At 44.9% G+C, this 20,556-nt stretch overlaps 1 protein-coding gene across 1 annotated transcript; it reads left to right on the top strand.

Moving 5' to 3' along the window:
• The first annotated feature begins 7,910 nt into the window (after positions 1–7,910).
• Positions 7,911–16,956, top strand: LOC131291028 (uncharacterized). Its single transcript, XM_058320220.1, has 4 exons — positions 7,911–7,949; positions 14,884–15,996; positions 16,048–16,656; positions 16,702–16,956. Exons 1-4 carry the CDS (start codon positions 7,911–7,913, stop codon positions 16,954–16,956), a joined length of 2,016 nt encoding a protein of 671 aa, XP_058176203.1.
• Positions 16,957–20,556: the final 3,600 nt, after the last annotated feature.

Raw genomic sequence — 20,556 nt, 5'->3', positions numbered from 1 at the left:
CAGTTGCGTTATGGTGTGCTTCTTAACACTAGAATACATTGCTTTGGAATCTTGTTTGTAAGCTTTTCAGCGGTATTTTTGTCCGCTCCTTTTAGCGCGCTATAATATTGTGATGTTTGGAAAACAGTTATTTTTCATACAATTAATTAATTTAATATTTTCGTCATTATTTTAATATATTTTATTAATTATTTTAATATATTTCGAGATATTAAAATCAAAAATTGCTTACCATTCAAAATAGCAATTATTTGCATTTAAGTGTTATGTATCGTAGTCAACAACCTCGCGAACTAAGTAAACAGACACCTTTCCAATGCTTTCGAAACAGGTTCAAATATCTCATCTGAGTGTGTATAAACACTTTCAAAATGATCTCACTTTTATCTTCTTCCTGTCCGCTAGCGCTTTCCGTCCGTTAATTTCCATGATTTTCCTTGGCATCGGTAGTAAGTCTTCTCATAAGTGGACAGCGTCGGGGCTCGGTTGACAATCCTATGCATCATTTACCAATGAAACGGGCTTCAGAGTAAACGAAATGTCTAATTGACTATAATTCAAGCGCCTGAAGTACCCTTTCATTCAGACAGGTTGGTTGGCGCTCCAGTTAATTGTTTTTAACCACAAGGAATTGACCTCGGGCGCCTGCTACACGCCTAATTATAGTGCGTGTTGCAGATTGTTCAACAGATCAATTAAAACGATAGCCATGCGCCACATCGACTGTGTGGGTGATAATTCTAATAAATAAATTGGTAAATGCTCGGTGACCATTTAATTTTCCAGCGTGACGAGAAAGTGTTCAACGGTCCCGAGTTCTAAGGAAAAATCTATCTTTCTCTATTCCCACATCATATTCTATATTTTCATAAAAAGGTAATTATTAGGTAAATTTTCATAAAAAGGTAAAATTTTAGGCAGATAATCGGTATGTAGTGCTACAATTTTGGAATTTATAACAGTAATATGTAAATACTAATGATTTAAACCTGATTTCTCACCGCATTTGTTGATAAATTGTTTGTTTAGGTCTATAGGAAAAACCAAACCATGGCCTAGGCAGAGAGAATGAAACGGCTTAACGAGGAAGCAAATATTAAAGTAAATGATGGGCATGTCCCAAGAAAGGAAAATGGCCAGCTGGAAAATCAGGGGAGTAAGTTCAAATGGTTGTACCCCGAATCGAAAAAGAACCCGAAACGTTAATAGATGATTTAATGTTTTGAAGGTGTTGTTAAATCCCTATCAATTTTGTAATTATTGCCATGTGTTACATCTAAAAATTCATTTTTATACTTTTTTCGTTGAATTTGGTTTTTTCCCCCTTTATAACCTTTTGTTCGTTGCAAATTAAACTCTTCAATGTTATTTACACTTTCTACAACCATTCTATTAACAATAGAATATCAAATATATGATTTAGCGCTCTCGGTTTGCAAGATTTAGATATTAGGAAACTAATTTAGCTTGTTAAGATTGCTTAAGTGAATATGATGAGTTACATATAAAAGCAAACATGCAAATAGTGGAAAAGGTAGATATAGAAATAATTGGAACCATCTCATTTGATATAGATAAAAAAACAAACCAAAGCTGTTTCAAACTACAGCAATACATTCTTCTCCTGATATTTCCCAAGTAGACCAATTAACTTTCGTTACAAAATATTTGTCCGAGTTAGCAAGAATAACAAAATACTTTTATGGATTATATTTCTTTTGAAAAACATAACAACTGTATGACAATACTGCATACATGTACACTCGATTCAAGCTCTTGTAAAACAAACAAGTTCAACAATGGTCTTTGGTATGGAAACTATTTTGTATAGCTTACTCCACCTCTGTCATACCAGTCTAATGTTGAAGCTGATAAGTTTGGTATGGTTTGGTTATTTACCAAGAACTTCTATATCTGGCGAAGGAATAAGAGGTGGATTTGTGTAATTAGCCCAATAGGAAGAGAGAGCCCTAATTGAAGCGTGAGTTATCCGGGCGATAACACATAGCAGATGCGCTATCGCAACCAGTACTCAGACGCGGACTTTTCTCGTTCAGAATTCATTGCCAGAAGCCAGAATAGCTGCTCCACAAGAAACCTTGACCAATTACCATATCCCCTCTCGGTATCGATCGCACATTGTGACACGCGTCAGGTTGCATTCGCGTGTCGCTTTTAACTTGCCATATAAGGAAGTCGTAGAAATCATGTTCTGGGTATCTTGAAGTACCAGATTTATATATATTTTTCTCCCCAGATACTAGAGGCTGTAGTTGGGGTATTTCTAAACATCGTACACTTTATTAACGATGACAAAGATCCTGCGAGTGAGATCGCATCGGCTGCAGTTGTTCGATCGCTGCTCCCTGTCGCAGACGGCGATGATACGATGATGTACTGAGCAGCTGGTGAGCGAAAAACGAGTGCTGCGTCTTCCTCACCGTTCACTGAACTCTCTGCGCGGTCGGGGTTGGATGGCCTCTGCGTTTTCTGCGTTCCTTTCCACCTTTCCGCCGCCGCAGTGTACCAGTGTCAATCAAGCAAGGCCGAGGCGCAGCGACCGTCGGATGCTGCAATGGGGGGCAAGCCCATCGCCAGTCGACGACTCCCGACGCATATGCGTGCAGCATAGGCGATAAACGGTGCTGCATCGACGATCCGGCGAGAGCACGGGCCTCTTAAACCAGTTTTTGGAGCCCTTGATCTTGAGGACAGTTTGTGCGTGGCGAACGACGGGGAGGTGGGGGGAACTTCCGACTAGTGGAGAAGGGTGGGGATTGCAAGGGTTGTGCAGTGCTCGATGACTGTGCGCCTAGCCATATGTGTTCTCCGCTTGGAAATACCGCACGCTGTACTAAAAATAAAACGAATATGATCGTTCCAGGTATCATCTATTCCTTTTGCATATGACGGGAAGTCGTCCCCCCCCCCGCCCACCCCCTCACCCTCAATGTACATGCAGCGAAGGGTTTTATTTTTACCCTTGAACTTGGCAGCAGCTGAAAGTGGCTCGGTGAAGGGCAGCGTAACGTACGTAAACCCCCGTTTGGAGAGCTTCAGGTTTTGTTTTTGCGAGGTCCGCCTGCCGATATATATCTTCCAACCGAGGGAAGAAGTACAGTATGTCCCATAAAAAAATGCGAAATAATTTTTTTCATACAAAATGATAAAAAAATAGTTATAGTCAATAGGTCTACCATTTTTCTCGATCACGTTCTCCAAACGGGCACGGAATCGAGAGCATACCTTCTCAATGTATGAGTCAGATTTTTAGAGATCCATGCCTTGGCAATTGAAGCTGTCAGGGATCCAACAATGGGGCTAGAACGTTCACCATCCTCAACCTGAACATATGCCCAGATTGTTTAATCCAAACGATTCAAGTCTGGGCTGGTGCGAGGTCAAGGGTAATTTCCCAAAATTCTATGTTTTTCTTCAGCCACGCTTCAGCCCTTTTCGAGGTGCGTCACGGTGCTTTGCATTATATTAGAAAATGACGTGTTTTTGTGCTCCAAAGTTGGGTTTCCTCATTGGCAGAACGTGGTCCTTTGAAATGGTCATATTAACCTCGGTATTAAATATTAATTCAACTTTGCTAAAAACTGGAAACATATTCAAGCTATTTGGAGCAACCACCCTAAAATCTATGACTTTGGCCGCATATTAGGTTGTAAACTTGAATTTTAGGTTCTCTAGAACATCCTCAATCTTCTTCGGCGATATAAACTTGTCTGTACATGTGTTAGATACGGGATCGATGATGAACATTGTTTTCATCAGAGAATACGATGGCGGTATTCTTTTATTTTAATGTTGACACCAAATGTTTGGACATTGGATTCGGTCTGTTACAAGGTGACACTTTTGCTCTAGAGTTTAGAAGAACATTTCAAGGTATGTTTGATCAACCGATGCATGGTAGATTTTTAAATATCTGCTTCCTTAACCAATTTCTGGATCGATCTGATACGATATTATCTCACCTAACCTCTGATTGATCAGATGACCTACGGCATGTGGGTGGACCGTGGATGGCCACTTCCTGGCTTTCGGAGACGTGGTCCATCAAGCAGTGGCGGGTTTAACGGTGCGCGGACTGAGCGGCCGCTTCAGCGGCCAAGCTTGTAAAATTCATACCTAAACAAATACTTGATAGAATTCATTAATTTGCTCTTATGATCGACAAGTAATAAATTGTAACAGGTCAATAGTGGATAATTTTACTGTATCCTATAAAAGTTAATGCTAAGAACCATAATAAAATAAAGAAAAATTTGTTCCGGTATATAATCAGAGTTGAAGAGTAACAGAGGATACATTTTTTATAGTTTATTAATTGTAAACAAGCATGTGTTTGCATCAAAACAACAAAATATTAGAATATATCAAGCATAAGAATAAAATAATGCGAATGAAAAACTTAAACAATTTCAATATAAGCAATGCGTTTGTTCTGCATACCATTTTTAATAAAAATTCTTTATTCCATAAGACTTGTTAAACAACGTATAGATAGAACTTCGAGGAGTCAGCCAGAAAACTTTTTGATGATAAAATAATATCTTACATTGATTTTATTGAAAAGCATATAAACAAGACGAAAATCTGTCACTTTTTACGGTAGTGCGGGGGCACCAAGAATGTAAATCCGCCACTGCCATCAAGGAGTGTTCGTTAGAAAGGGTTAACGGTAGCCAGGTGACATCCCACAATCGGTACAATTTAAGTCACAAGCTTTTGGGCGAATACCAAACTAGTTACAATCTCCTTTATGAACATTTTGCTCAACTTAATTACTCGAGAACCACTGTTCTGATGACATAGTCTCAGAGTGTACTACCAGATGATTACACACACACATAATAATAATGTTTAATGGTACCCAAATATAAGCATTGAAAGCATTCGCATATTTTTATGGGACATACTGTAGAGCTCGGGCGATCGCTCGCCCTGGCAACAGCTACGCGGACTGAGCGACCGACCGGGTGAAAGGCGATCGCCTTCGCTGCTACAGTGATTTGAAATGGAAATGGAACGAACGCATATTATATTGGAGCGGCCCCCTGTTCTGCCCGCGGTAGCGTTGGTATCCCTGACTGGCTAGAATTAAGATGGACTCATTGATGTTTCGATACCGGAAGCGTCCGGAGCGGTTCCCGGCATGGGGACTTAGACAAAATGACCCGCAATTCTGCACACCCAGAAGAAGCAATCCGTACCGAAGTAAACCTGTTCTCGGAGCCGCGATGGTAAGATCCGGGATATAGGTGCGTTGTGAAGTCAGCCAAACTTGACCCTAGGCATAGCGAGACCCGAACCAGCCTTCCGGAGCTGCGGATCTTTATAGCGAGGATTGAACCTCGCCAGCCCCGTCGCTTCTCCGGCGCTTCCCGACGTTCTTCCTGCTTGGGAGCGGATCCCCTGCGCAGTCGCAATTTCGATCGCGCTCCGCCCAACAGCGCGCGGAGCAAGTGCGAGTGCGCGGAACCATTCGAGTTGGAGCGTCCGGAGTGCTTCGCTGCGCTGCCATTGTGCTCTAGGTTTTCCCCCGCACCCCACCCTCGTCCCCGCACGCATTCCTTGATGGTGGTCGCCTCCGGGCCCTGTCCTGATTCGCCGGCCACGTAAAACCTTCACCGCGCGCGCACTTGGAAGAAACCATCGGATGCGGAGCGAAGGGAGCTGCGAATCACCACCATCACCACCGGAGAGAACGAGAGCGAGCAAAACCGTTTGGCGTGCGACCACTTTGTTCTCCTTCGACCATCCCTCCCCCCCGCCACACACTCCCTCTGCCCTCCTCCTCGTACTTCGCTTCCTGTCTGCCTGCTCTACCACACCCTGGTCCGAACGTTCTCCACCACCACCACCACCGTCACCACTGATCACCTTTCCTTTCCCTTCCATACCCCCTGTCCCCCCGTCCCCCTCCCCCCCGCAAAAGCCAGTGGATCGATCAGGTGACTAGGGGGGGCAGGAAGGGAAGGAGGAGAGGACGAGTCGGCAAACCGCGACAGTAGTGAGAATGGAAACAAACTATGTATATCGTGCCAATTTAATTTCTGTTTCACTTAGCGTTTGTCAGTGCAGAACCGTTCGCGCTGTCGAGTAGATGCCACGGGAGTTGGCTCCGTTTGGGTTTATTTTTTGTTTTGTTTTGTTTTGTTTTTTTTTTCGTTGTTGCTACTGCTCGCTGCTGCTAGTTTTCGAATCGTGGCCCGCGACTTCACTTCCGATTTCAAAGGTGCGCGCGACCCCGCCTCGTGGTAGTGGTTAGAGGGCCCTTCCATCGGCTCCAGCCGAACAGGTTTATCCGGGCATCCGGCGCAGTCACCGTCACCGTCGGCCCGTGCAAGTGGTATGCGTTCCGTCATACGCCCGGTAGCAGCACTATAGTGCACGTGTGTGGCGCTCCGAGTCCGAATCCTGTGCCGACGTGCTCGTGCCGCCCGAGCACTGCCGACCACTCGTAGGCGATCCGCGACGCCGAGTGCTTGCCTGGGTGGTTTTGCTCTCCACTCCATCAGCGTGACACCGGTCATCCAGCAGCCTGTCTAGAGTGCCGCCGTAAGTGTCACCCGGAATCGCGTCCCGCGTGTCGGCTGGGTCCTTACACCCCAATCGCTTTCCCTCGGTTACAGGTTCTTTTTGTTTTTCGGCAAGTAGCAGCGCGTGACGTTCCATGAGAGAGAGAGAGAGGGGGGAGGAGTCATCCACCAATCAACCTATGTGCTCCTCAGCCCAGCGTGCTCAACCTGTCAACAGCTTTCGCCTTTCCATCCGATCCTGTCAACTTTGTGCATTGAGCCTTTAGGGTTGCAGTCAGTGTCAACAAAACAAAAAAAAAGGAAGTATGCCGACACATGCTCGCACCCGTTAGGGTTCGGAATATGGTCAGTGTCGCCCAACCGCATTCGTTAACCCGTGGCCCATTTGCCCAAGGCATCATGGTAGTACGCCATCTCGAGCGGGCACAGGAGTAGCAACCAGTACCAGTCATGTGCAGCACTCAAACCACTCGCGGTGTGTTGACCTAAAAGTTTCGAGGCGCCCCATCAGTTCAGGCTCAGTCAAATTTTAGTGGTTCAGTGGACCCGGTTACACGGCAGAAGAGTCTTCACTCTAGGCCCTTAGAACGTCTAGAACCGCAGCATTCGGGTACGGTGCGTTTGTGCGCGTGTATGTCGCGAACACGAGAAGAAAAAAAGGAAACACGGGGGAGGGGGGGTACAGCGACGAGTCTAGCAGGAATGTTTTATTAGGAACCAAGAGACCGAGACCGAGAAACGGACAAGAAGATAGTTCCCCAAAAAAGTTGAACTATCGAAACGGTGAGAAGAAACCCAGCAGGAACGAGTGGATAAGGAAGAAAACAAAGGGAGTAGCTATTCTCTGGACACCCTTGCGCCTTGCACTTCAAGTATAACCGGGAAAGTGACAATGATGCTAGCTGTACTGTGACGTGACGTGCAGTACAGACTACTGTTTCAATTCTTTGCCATACTTCCTCGCCGCCGGAAGTAACTGGTTTCAACAGAAGGAAACATTAGGATCGAACGCCCGGTTTGTGTCTCAGTACTCAGAGTGTGTTTGTGTGTGCGTGTGTATGTGGATACCACATGGATGTGGTAGGATCACAGCATCCAGCAGCAGCAGTTCCAAATTGGCCGCGTGTTTTATCCTTCAGCAGGACCCTTCCGACCCGTTAGCAGGACGCGCTCGAGCTCAACCAACCAGCGCAAACTCGGCAGTATTTGCCAACATCCAGATCCCCCCCCTCAAGGAGCACGGGCAATTAGGAGAGCTCATCTTAGTTGTCACGGGGCCTGATTCTGACCGTGTCCAGCAAACATCAGCAACTGGAGCAGCCTCATAGAACAACCAACCCTTATCATACTGCCAGGAGGATGGAACAGATCGTTACTGTGATTGTGTGCTTTTCATTGGTAAGTCTTAGTTAGCGCCCTTTTGTGAATACCTTACATAGCCGAGAGTCTACTGCATGGGTACGTCACCAGCGATTGGGATTTTCTGGAATGAGTTACGGGAATTGGGATTTTCTGCTATTCATTAGACCCTCTCCACCTGTTTTTCTCCATCTCGTTCGGGTCTTGCTTCTTCTCCTTCTTTCTCTGATCCTCTTCCATTCTCCTATTCTGCTAGTACGCGAATATTCTTTATCTACTTTCTTTTTCACATAGTTTTTCTCCTAATTAGTTTTACTTCTTCTCTTGGCCTATTCCGTGAGTACTTCTATCGAAACGCATGACACTGAACTTAATCGGATTGATTGTTTCATTTTGACACAAGGACCTCAAGAAACGGGGTCTCATCTCATAGCGCGTCCGGTACTGTCATGCCAAATCTACATACCACGACATGCCATTGCATAAGGATAGGATCGATTTCCGAGCGCTGGTATGCGGCTAGGAAACGGCACGGCCCAAGGTCAGGCAAGGGAAGAACGCAACGCTTCAGCAGCGTTTTCCTTCGGCGCGAAAGAACGCCTCGCGCTTAAGTGGGCTAGCTCCAAGGGCTGCGGAAAAGTGCCCACTAATTGGCCTATGGGTCGGCGAATGGAAGTCGTGAAGACGGCCCTCACCGCATGTGCACACACGCTTTTCGGTGCATAGTTGCACGCGAGACGGTCGCAAGAGTTAAAATCACCCTCGCTTACTACACACCTTGCCACCTTGCCACCTTCTATTGATTCGTTGTGGCAAACCATGCGTCGCGGGTGGACATGAACTTCTAAAGTAACACCTTGCTTGCCGGATTCTTGGGCTTCCAAAAACCCCAACCCTGGCTGGTTCCTCAATGATAAAGATAATCACAAAACCAAAGAAAGTCAATGTGTCGGATGACGAAAAAGAGAATGTGTGCCAATGTGAGATCGATAGGCAGGCGAACTAGAATGAGTGGTTTCGCCAAGTGATTCCTGATGGTATGCTAAGCGAATCGACGCACAGTGCCTCTGGGAATGGTAATGCGCCCAGTCGCACACATCGAAGGAATGAGCCAGCGGCTTTGATCGCGTTTTTTTTTATTATGCCACGGTGTCTCTTAGATAGGAGAGGACTCTTAGCGGGTAGAGTAATTAGTATTCCACCTTGATTTAATTTTTTTTTATTGAAACCTGCTCACAAGCGGCTTTGTAGCATTCGTGGTGGTGGGAGCGGGACATAGCTGGGCGTCAGAATGGATTGTCGTATGAAAGTGTGCAGGTACTTGAGTTCCTTCGAATAAAGTCTGGAAGACGAAAACAAACTGTCTAAAGAGTGGCTTAAGGACTAAGGAGGGAATTTGTTTGGTTACTTTCAAAAAGTCCAATCTTATCCATCTGATGATTGTTGACTTGGCACGTTTTGCTTTGTCGTAAATAATACTCCACCTGGTGATGCAGAGCAATGAAGATCCCCCGTGGATACTCAATTTGTCATTCGCTTGTAGTTGGTGACAAAATTACTTGAATGTTATTGTTCGCCTTCCTTACTCGTGTCCTATTGAGTTTATAGTTTTGGGACCAGGCAAGGAACTGCCATAAAGTAGAACGCAGAGGCGGTGCGTGGCTGTTCGCTGCCGACCGTAACGAATACTTCAACAGCGTCCAAAACGCCCAGCTCGGTTTGTAATATGTTTCGCCCCGTTCCGGGGCCGACCGAGCTGGTCGGTACGGTTTGAACTTGAAAGGAAAAACAGGTTTCTTGCGTCTTTTCTACTTACACATAGGAATGCCGGAACGTGAGCATACATATAGAACAACGGCGGCAAAACACCAACGCCCAACGCCACGCCGCACTCGCAACTCGGTGCATTTTCGCGACGGTGGTAATACGTCGGCACTTTTGCGAGCTCCAAGACAGGCCGACCACACCAGCACTTACATTTCCGTTTGCTCTATTGTTGGGGCGAATTGGGCTAAGCTAAGATCGTTGGTTCCTGAGCGGTTTGGTACCTATATGAATGACCCCGGCAGGTACGGTGGTCCTTGGACCGGAGGGTGTTTACATCCGGGACAGCTCACGTTCCACGTTCCTTCCCCTGCACAGGACAGGAAACACACTGCAAACTCTCGTTGTTTGGCAAAACGATTCCAGTGTGGGTTTTAAATCAGGCCTGATGGTTGTTTAAATACGGTTCCCTGGCCAGATACGGCGATAACGGTGTTGCCGTTTGTAGCTGCAACCGCAACAGCCGAATGGATTGAGTTCGGCCCCTAGGACCTGGTGGGATAAGTGAGGCGTGCGTGCTTGCACTCGGAACCTGTACCCGTGGAAGCAGTGTCATACAGCATCGAGAGCAAGGCCGCACTGAAATGAGTCCAGCAGAGTCGGATTCACTCGCCGGGGTTGGATTTCCGACAGCGATTCTAATTCTAACGGCCCACCGAAGCCTGGATTGAGGGAAAAAGGCTGTAGAAAGTGATGGAATGAGATGAAACAAGAGGGAAAGAAAGAGAAGAAAAGAGCGAGAGGGAGCGAAATATGAATAGAAGGGGCCAATCTAGCCAGCTACTGTTACCATTGACATTGGCCAACTTTTCCTTCGAACAAGCGTTGGTCTTCACGTTTCATAAACCCATCAGAGGTCGGTGTATAGATGGAATGCTGTTTATCAACATCTAAAAAAACCTCCAGCATATAAAACCGTGTTAGGATAATTGAGAAGGACGAAACGCGCTTAAATAGATCCGTTGAATCACCTTCCTGCGCTTTATCCATACACGCCTCGGGTTATTATTTTGGGGAGATCACGATCCTTCCGATTGAAGATTGAGGCCGCACCCAGATTTACAAATGGTGACGCGTCCTTTTTTTACGTGCGTCATCCACGTGGCATGCCAGCAGCAAATCACATATAGATCGGTTCGCTTCAGCGCTTGGAAAGGATGATTTGCGTCACGATTAATGGTTTAATGGCGCTTTAGGAAAGCCATTCCAAGAGGACAGGATCGATTTGGATCGATTTCGGGAAGCGTGCCGTACCACTGCGGAAGTGTCGATGTATGACGTAAAACGACAACAGCGTTGCGCTTTGCCGAGTAACAGCGAGCGAGTGAGATTTTCTTGGTAAGATATCGTGAGGCAATAATGCCCCCCTTGAGCTCTAAACTTTTATTTCCGGCAATCCACGCAAGAAAAATAATTCAACTCTCCGAAAGATTTTCTTCTCTCTTTTCTACTATCAAAAAATTGTGAAATGACATTAAAACTCACAGATTGTCAATAAAACGAAGAATTTTTATAGCACTTTTTACCACACGAAATTTAAAATCATGTGGCAAAATGGAATAAAAGGTGTAGTGGAACGCACGCCCTTAATAATTATTTCATTTTTCAATATATATCAAGGCATCATTTTTTTAGTAAAATTTTTGTAAAGTAAAATGAACTTTACTTCATATATTTCAATATAAAGCATCGATAATTCATCATGTTTGCGTTGGAAGCAGAATATGTGCAACTTTTAGTTTATTTAGTTGGAGCAGTTTCATACTGAGAACATTTTGAAAGCTTGAATGTTTGCCTAACTGATGATGTTTCAATGTTTGTCTCCACAACAGGAACGTAAGAATTATTCCAATCCATTTCTTTTCAGTATTTGTTGAGTAACATTTGTTATAGCTTATTGCATTATTGTAGGGATTGCGGAATTTTATGTCTGTATTAAATCTTAATACAGAGCCGTGAAATTTACCTTACATTCTATTACCTTTAATTGTGTTCAACTGTTTAATTCAGTTAAAAAGGTACCGGTGCATTTTACCCCACCGGGGCATCTTACCACACTTTCCCTTACTTCTATCGAGCCATATCGAGCGACTTGCGGCGAACCCTTGCATTGTGTTACTCTCCGATGCGATTGTCTTTACGTCAGCACGTGCAATAATGGGGTCGTGGTGAATGATTCCTGAATTGTGTGCCCTATCCTGTTAGTCGAGTCGAGCATCAGAGCTCCAAATGGGTTTGTTTTCTAGATCAAGTGTTGTTGGAGCGGACAAAATATGCGCCAGGACGAACGATGTACGGCCGACAATGTGTTAGCATACTACTACTCTCTAATATTTTAAGCTCTGAGTCATAGCGAAAAAGCAGACATAAGGATGAAAAAGATAGCGGTTCTAATGGCTAACCCTTTTTCTTCAAGCTTCATTGACTTATTAGTGGCAGATCCAAGGGCAGTAGAAAGACCGCAGAACGACATGGCCGTTCGCCTGTCCCGCATAGTTCTGATTGATATTTTTTGTAGTCGTATGTGATTCGTCGCTTACCACAGTATATCCTTCGATTTAAGTTCTCCCGGGTGTTGCCGCCATTACCGCCGCCTCGGGTAATAAGAAACCCGTCCAGCGTCTGGGCAGCTTTTGTTTCAGGCAACTAGAAGGGGACTACGCGTATACGCTACATACATATATATAAATGTCTATACATATCGCATTCGATATATGCCAATAATGTATAACCAGTTGGGCCGGAGGTTTCATTACTGCAGGAACGAGACGTTTTTACTTGCTTGGAGAAATCCGAATGGTCATTCCAGTTTGGTTGTTGTGCTTCGCGGCTTTGGCAACGAAGCGAAGATCTCGGCAGTTATTTTGAGCCCGGGCCACCGCCCTTTCCATTATCTCTTTCTCTGTTTATTGCGACCGGGTGGGCAACAACGGCACGCTGAAACCTTTCCTGCCTCCGGTGCACCTCTCGGTTGTACCTCGACGCGTTGCGTGCCTTCACAAAAACGACATTGAACGGCCTTGAATGGCCGTGAAATTAATGTGGCCGCTTCTTGCCCACTCGCGCACGACCCATCAGTTCTCGCGCGCGCTGGTTCACGTCCCATAAGGTAGTTTTCGCCCCGTGCCTTTTCGTAGTAGGGGCATTACACACTAGAACGCATCGCAAATGTTTCATACCAGTGGGTTTTTGGATTTCTTTTTCTTTTTTTTCCGCTTTTGTTGCCCCCTTCCCTGCTCCGCTTCCCCGTTTTTCTTCTCCCTTGTTTGTTTGTTCGTCGCAACTCCGAAGCAACCGCGTTCTACTTCATGGTTTGCTGTTATTGTGCTGGCATTCGATCTTTTCGGACGAAGGAGCATTTTGGTCGATGCCGATCTGGTAGGTAGCCCGGGCTCCCCCCCCCCCCCCTGATTGACCGGTTGTCGCCTCCCCGAGCTGACGCTACCGACTGGTGTGAAGTTTGACCAGACCTGCCGGACGCCATCCGGTAGGCTCTAGGTCTTTGTTGTATTTGCGAACCGAAACGCCATGGTTCGTCGCCGGCCGAGGAAGGGACGACAAGATGGATGGCTTTGAGAAGGGAGTCGAATCGGTCGCCGCGGCCTAATCGGTGGATCAAATTAGTAATAGTAATTTAATCGAATGTGATTGATTTTTGCTTTCCATCCCTCACACCTGGTAGCTTTTTTTTTTAAATTCATTTTTATTCATCTGTATAATTAGTGTGCGGTTGCTGATTTAGTAAATTATGCTGATTTTTAAGTGGTGAAACAACTCACTTGTAAAATTTCTTAATTTTATTGCTAAGGTAAACAAGGTTTTTTTTATTTTATTTTCTATGCTGTTGGTTGTCGTTAGTGTTTGCAGGCACAACAAGGCTAAAACAAACATATAAATGTCATATCATTTTCAACCGAAGCTTCGGGCACACCTTTTCGCCCGTGCCACAATTGCATGATTTATCTGCCGGGAATCTCGCCTTCTGCTTGGGTCAGTTTCCTGTCCTTACTTAATGGTTGCTCTTCGGGGAGGGAACAATGTTCACCGTGCAAATTATAGAGTATTTTCGGAGCGGTTTTACGGCAGCGCCGGGAGTGTGGAGTGTTGCTGCAGCCATGGAACGCAATGATTTGATGCGGAAATGCCAACTGCCTAAAAGAATAACGAGCCCGCCGACTGTTGACGGTTAGCACTAACTTGTTCTGTTGGCGTGGCACCGTGGTGAGAATAGGTGGACACTTCGGAACAAAAGCGAAGTGTTTGTATGTTAAACGTAACAAGCTTAAGTGATAGTCAGATAGTCTACTAAGAAAAGGCCTTAATTTCAATGCAATTGCTTGTTCAATATTCTAGCTGTTGTATGCTAAAGTTGGAAGAGTTAAAACCTGTCATTTTCGAAAATGTTTTTGAAGTAATTTGGAAATACGTGTGGGTTAGTCAATTTAAAACGAATTAAATGTTTTCTTAGAGTTATATCATGTTGAAAAGATGTTTAAGAATGTAGCTATAATATTGTCATGTATCATTTCAACTGCTTGAACATGGTAACATGGTTTTGCTGAAAATAAAAAAAATTCACACGTTGGTAATGAAAATGAAGAAAATCAGATTTTAACTACATAAGAAAACACATGTACTGAAAAATTCATTTTCCGGTTTTTGAAATTTAAGTTAAGACCTTTCAACTGGTGTGGTGTGTGCTTCATGATCCAAAGCTATGGTAGCGTATCAATCGAATAGAAAGAAGGCGCTAAAAGTAATGCTATGACGACGTAAGAGACATAGCTTTTTCAAATATCGCATGGAATTGTTGTATTATGTCAATTCACTGCATACATTTCTAGTACCACGCCTTTACTACCGACGCGCCATCTGAATTTCCAACGGAAATAAAAATATTTTTTTCATGTTTTTTTAATCAGGTTCTGTCAAAAACATTCAAAACCTTCGAGAAATTCATCAAAAATTTGAAATGTCCACTTGATTGTTCTACCGTATCCCACTGTGCTTTGTTAAGATGAGAGTACTGATATGGTATTTCGACCCTTTCCGGGGTACACAGCTTGACTTGCTCGGGAACGATTTCTTATGTGATGATGTAATCGAGGAATCAGTTCTCAGACTCATCATTTTCCATTTCTTTTCACAGCTTTTCACCAACGTTCGAGTAGGCAGTGTGTCCGCATCGAGTGACATAATATCTGGAAGGGAGTTCCTGTCGATTCTCCTGACACCGACCAGCACGAAGGTTGAGCCGCAGAACCCATCCACAGCAATGCGGCAACACCAACAGCAACCTGTTAGGAATTTCCGAGGTGTCCGGAAGTTTCGACACTTCTTCTACGAGCAGCCAGAGAATGATGATACGATTCTGCCGATCGAGGCGCTGTTTACCTCAAAGGAAGACATGTCCCCTAGTAGTACGCAATTCTATGGTAATCGTAGGGATCAGCGCCAGCAGCCGACAATCGCCAGTGGAGAACCCAAGCGCCAGTCTCCCGCTGAGGTTGGCTACTCGGAGAGCATCACCTTGCCATCCGCAGCGCAGTCGGAAACGTTGCAAACGAACGCTATAGATGAGTCGGAAACAACAACCGTTTCCCCGCCTGAGGCAACAACATTGGCTTCCGCTCCAATGGCTCTAGAGTTTGCAGGTGCCATGGAAGATGACATTTCCAATACCACCGCAGTACCTACGGAAGGAAGTACAGCTTCACATGGAAGTGATTCCTCGCCTCCTGCAGTTACTGATGTATCCCTTGATGAGCAGTCCATATCGACTGAAACGGTGGTGCCTGTACCGAGGTCGAATGTTCGTAGCGCAAAGAGTGCAAAGGTGACTCAAGTGTCGGACGAACGTGGCCAAGGCATGTTGCACTCCTCAAATTCCCATCGAAGCGAACTGTCTGTAGAAGAGCTCGATCCGACAATCAACAGGGACGAAACCGTTCTGGAGGGACAAGATTCAGTAGGCGAGGTACTGCGGGCGACTCCCGCTTCTCCGACGACACCAGCGCCATCAGATATAGACCATATGCAAGGCAGTGCCGGATCACCATTTGTGCAACAACGCAATCGAATGCAGCGGAAACAAGACACGAAGGGGACGTTCCAGTCGATCGTCTACCACGAGCGGAAGGATTTGATGAAAAGTTCGTCCTCGTTGTCGTACAGCTACCTGGGGGAAACGACACCGACGGTCAAATCCTGGCGAGACGTTAACGACGAGTACTCACTGAACCGGAAGCGATCCAGTTCAGTTGCACCGTCCTCGTTCGGTGGCAACGTCAAGCCGGCCGACATTGCCCCTGAGCAGGAGACCCGCAAAAGTATGGTATATTCCGAGCCCGCCCGGTTCTACTCCGAGCCAGCGCAGTTTTACTCCGAACCGGCGAAGGTGTACTCGGAGCCGGCCAAGATCTACGGCGAGCCGGAAAAGGTGTACTCGCAGCCAGCCCAGGTGTACTCGGAGCCTGCCAAGGTGTACTCGGAGCCGGCGAAGGTGTACTCCGAACCGGCGAAGGTGTACTCGCAGCCGGCCAAAATCTATTCCCAACCATCGAGCTACTGGCAGACGGCCTACGCCATCACCGATTCGACGGACGAGCAGCGCGCGACTACAGTCTCATCAACTGCCACGAGCGATGACACCTCACCTGCTGGTGTGATACCGTCCACCACCACCGGTGCGCCGCAACTGCAGCAGCTGGACTCGAACGGGCTTGGGCAGCACCAACGGCAACGCTTGGTGTTCAACGAACTCGACAAAATTCCCTACGACCAGCTGAACGCACCGACGGTCGACAGTGACACCGACTCCATACACAACGCCATCGGGAAGTTCGTGCCGAAACAAAGCCACACCACGGGCAGCGACGAAGGGGAGCTGGCGGGTCAGAAAATGTTAGACGCTGCCCATCGCGTCGGTGCCGACACGGTGTACGAGACAAAACAACCGGATGACCAGCAAACGCCTGCAGCTGTCCAGCCGCTGACACCGGTTGTTGGCTCCGGCGATGACGCCAAGGTGGGGTACGTGGTGGAGGGGCGCAACTATCGGAAGTATCGTGTCGAGGAGAAGACACCGGACGGTTTCATAGTGGGCGAGTACGGCGTACTCTCGCACAACGATGGCAACCTGCGTGGCGTTCGCTATACGGCCGACTCGGACATCAATCCCCGTCTCATATACGACGCACTGCTGAAATTTCTCTCCCTATAAGCGACTGCGGCGGACGGAACAGCCACGGACTCTTTCTCCTAGCACTCCGACCGTGTGCGAATGTATATTTGTGTGTATGTGTATAATATGTGCGGGTGGCGTTAGGGAAGATTTATGTTGAGTCATACATAGCCAAAAAGTTAGGAAGAAGCAACGAAAAACCAGTAAACTATGGACGCGCCGTGGAAAACTCTCGTCCACACGCCGAGAAGACGAGCAAAACAACACTAAATAACTGCTTGTATCAATTGCATCCAACTTATACAAACCTTCGAATAAGATTACGAAAGAAAGTAACTATTGAGGAAAATGTAGCGATAGAGAAAGTTATAGAGAAAACAATAGATAGAGAGAGGGATAGTTAAAGAACGAGAGAAAGAGCAAGAGAGAACGAGAAACAACGAGGAAAAGTTTGTAAACAATTGCTTCAAGTATAAGTTGGTGCCTGGGATGTGTTTGCTGAATGTTGATGCCATATTTTCTTAAGCTGCGTGTTTTCTAAATACCAGTTAGCCGTGCTATCGGGAACATTATCCTTCATTTGTTTGTGCGTGTGTGTGTGTGTTTTGTTTTCAAAGTTACTGCTATGGCCCGGAAGCTTTCCACTTCATCTAAGCCGATCGTGTGGACTTTTTTTTTCAGTTCGTTTCAAGCAAAAATTGTGTGAACATACATTGTTGCGGGGTGTTGTAACAATTCTATTCTGGCACGTCAACTCAACTGAAGCAACTGTATGGTTTTGACGAAACATCTCCCCCCCTTATGTGTGTGTAATTATAAATAATTCGATTACACTCCTTTGCGAAAACCCGCTATGATGTATCCAATCAAATGACATACCATTTCACAAACTGCCATGCAACCATACATGTTTTACGCTTGACACTTTCCTTAACAATCGATTTTAAATGTGATAATAGTGTAGACATATTTAACTTAACTTAATTAGGTTAATTTAACAACCACATGTTTCATTCACGCTGCCGGAACGGAGCATTTGCTCAACTTGTTTTTAACAAATGAATAGCTCTAGCCCTCTAGGTAATGTCTGTAGCTTCCCGCTGCCGTCGATGCTACTCCTACGTTCGATGCCCGTGCTGCCGTCCTCGATAGAATAGTGTAAACAAAATTCGATATAATGCAACACACAAACCGACTCTACTCAAAAAGGGACCGAATTTCTTTTTTCTACTTTGGCGTTCTTTGATGTAATAAGGTTCGTAAATAACAGTACGCTACAAAATGAACGTGTTCATTGGCATATGTATTAGAATTTAGGATAGTGGGGGGGTGTAGCACTAAGGAATCATAATATGCTGCGGTAGATAGTTATGATAAAGATTATGCAGTGGAGGGGGGTGGGGGAGATGAGAAGGCGAAAGTGGAATAATTTTAAAAATACTTAGAGCGAATCCTATGCAAGTTTCGTTTCGTTTTGTCAAACGTGCGAATGTTTGCCGAATTTATTCCATCGCTGTAATGTGAGCCCATTATCAACTCTTCAATTTGCGTAATAAAAGTTTTAATCGTCCCTGGTAAATTAGCAGAGAATTTATTTAGCAAACAAAGCCATTGGACTCGTTGTATCACAAAGAGAGGGGATGCACCAAGGTGGGGTCATACAGTTTCAGTTTGTTTTATTTAAGATAATGTTTCTACAATATTTGTATCTTAGTGATTTCTCGGTACTGGATACATATCCTTAACTCCATATTTTTAAATTATATCGATGATCAGTGATCATATTGACAAGTTAGATTTGAAAAAATGAAAAAAAACCCTGCAATTGTTTTTGATTTATAACCCTAACCTTAACCTAATAAAAAAGAAGAAACAAAAAGGACGTGCACAACTTACAACTATAATAAACAAAATAACGATAATAACAATGATTAACAACTAATCTACGGACTACTACACGCATTTAGCGATTGTTGAACAGTGAGTTCAGTAAGTAATTCTTACTTGTTTGGCATTTCATCTCATACTTGCTACTTGTGTGGTCGTACAAGTTGTATTATGTTGCTCATGTTAACCAGAACATGTTCTTCTTAAGCCACTGCAAATGTAGTCAATTGTATGCTTGCACTGTGATAATTGTTTCTGGAAGAGACCCACAGTGAGCCTGGTTTGTTCACACTCTTGTTTTGCACATGAATTCCTTCAGGTTATCAACAGTTCCTGTTTTCAAGATGCAGAATCTTATTAAAGGTTGGTAGCAATTGTTCGATGCAAGAAACAGCATTGCAAAAAAGGAAAGCTTATGTTTCAAAGCTCCCAAGATGTTTCATGCGATTGACGTAGTAAGCTATAAATCCAAACCGGTATCGAAATATTCGATTTGAAAGGTAAGTACATTTGAAATGCTACATAGAGCCTTCATATCGAGCTGTAAATAGGGCATCGAAGGCGAAAAATTGAAAAACTTCTTGCGCCAACATAAGAAAAGCATAGAAATTGCTTGCAATGTTGTGTACAACGATTACTCAACGCCAAGCAACATAAGTTATGGCGAAAGGTTTGTGTCTTCGCTCTATTGGTCTCCAAAAGCTAGATGCGGACGGTAGCAATGAAGTTGATTTAATCAAGGATTGATTAAATAATCAGTGGCAGCATTCGTCCTTGAAGAAGGAAACGGAAAAAGCCTCACAATTGCTGCAATTACATACTGATAGGTTGCATTTGAATGCACTTTGGAGCAGCTTTACTATTTGAGACAGTCTGGTTCGATTTCTGTTCGATTCTGATGTCTTTTACAAATTCGTTTGTCGTTAGCGGGACCGAAAACAAATGACTTTCTTCTGTAGTTGGGTAATCCAGATTTAGATTCATGCAGCTGATTGAGTTTTTGCTTCCATTCTGAGATCGATGAATCTGTTAATTACGGAACAAGTCAACAAAATACGAAGAGTAGACACCTTTGGCTTTTTGTCGCTTGATCCACGTCAATCAAATAATCACCAAGACCTGGGAAATAGTTAGGAAAGATTTGTGAAGATTCTTGAATGTTTCGAGGTTCACGAATGTTTTGAAATTAGAGTTCCTAAGGGTTCTACATCAATTCGAATGAATCCGGGGTGAAAGATGCATATGAATGAATCTCACGTAAAGATTCATAAGATTTAGCTCTACTATCTTTTCAAACGAGAAGAACACTTAATATCTAGAATATATTTACTTGGTGAACAAGCTGCGAAACTATTGATCAGGAGTTTTGTACACCTGCACCTGTGCCTAATATTTTGGTGGTATGTTTTAAGGCCGCATTATTTATAGATGACCAATTCCTCACCAAATCTTGAATATTCTGAAGGCACTACTATCAAGTGTTGACACACTCGGTGTGTGTACCTTTTGCGGAGCCCACCTGCCTGCTGCTGTTGCGGTTTCTCGGCCGGCTCTCGGTGCGGTGGCAATATTATTCGCCACATGAGGTCTATGGGTCACTCGAGCTTCGATTGCGATTTGAATGTATATTTATGCATCTCAAAGTGCGGTCCCAGGGGTGGGCAGGGCTGCAGCAACATGTGCCCGGTTCTGCGGTTATTGCCTATTGTTTGGAGTTCTTGACGGTCCTTGCGAAGGTCCTTGAAATCAGCG

This window comes from Anopheles ziemanni, chromosome X, assembly GCF_943734765.1.
Source record: "Anopheles ziemanni chromosome X, idAnoZiCoDA_A2_x.2, whole genome shotgun sequence".
Taxonomy (NCBI): domain Eukaryota; kingdom Metazoa; phylum Arthropoda; class Insecta; order Diptera; family Culicidae; genus Anopheles; species Anopheles ziemanni.
The sequence above is the reverse complement of the archived record's forward strand: the minus strand, read 5'-3'. Positions and strand labels throughout refer to the sequence as shown.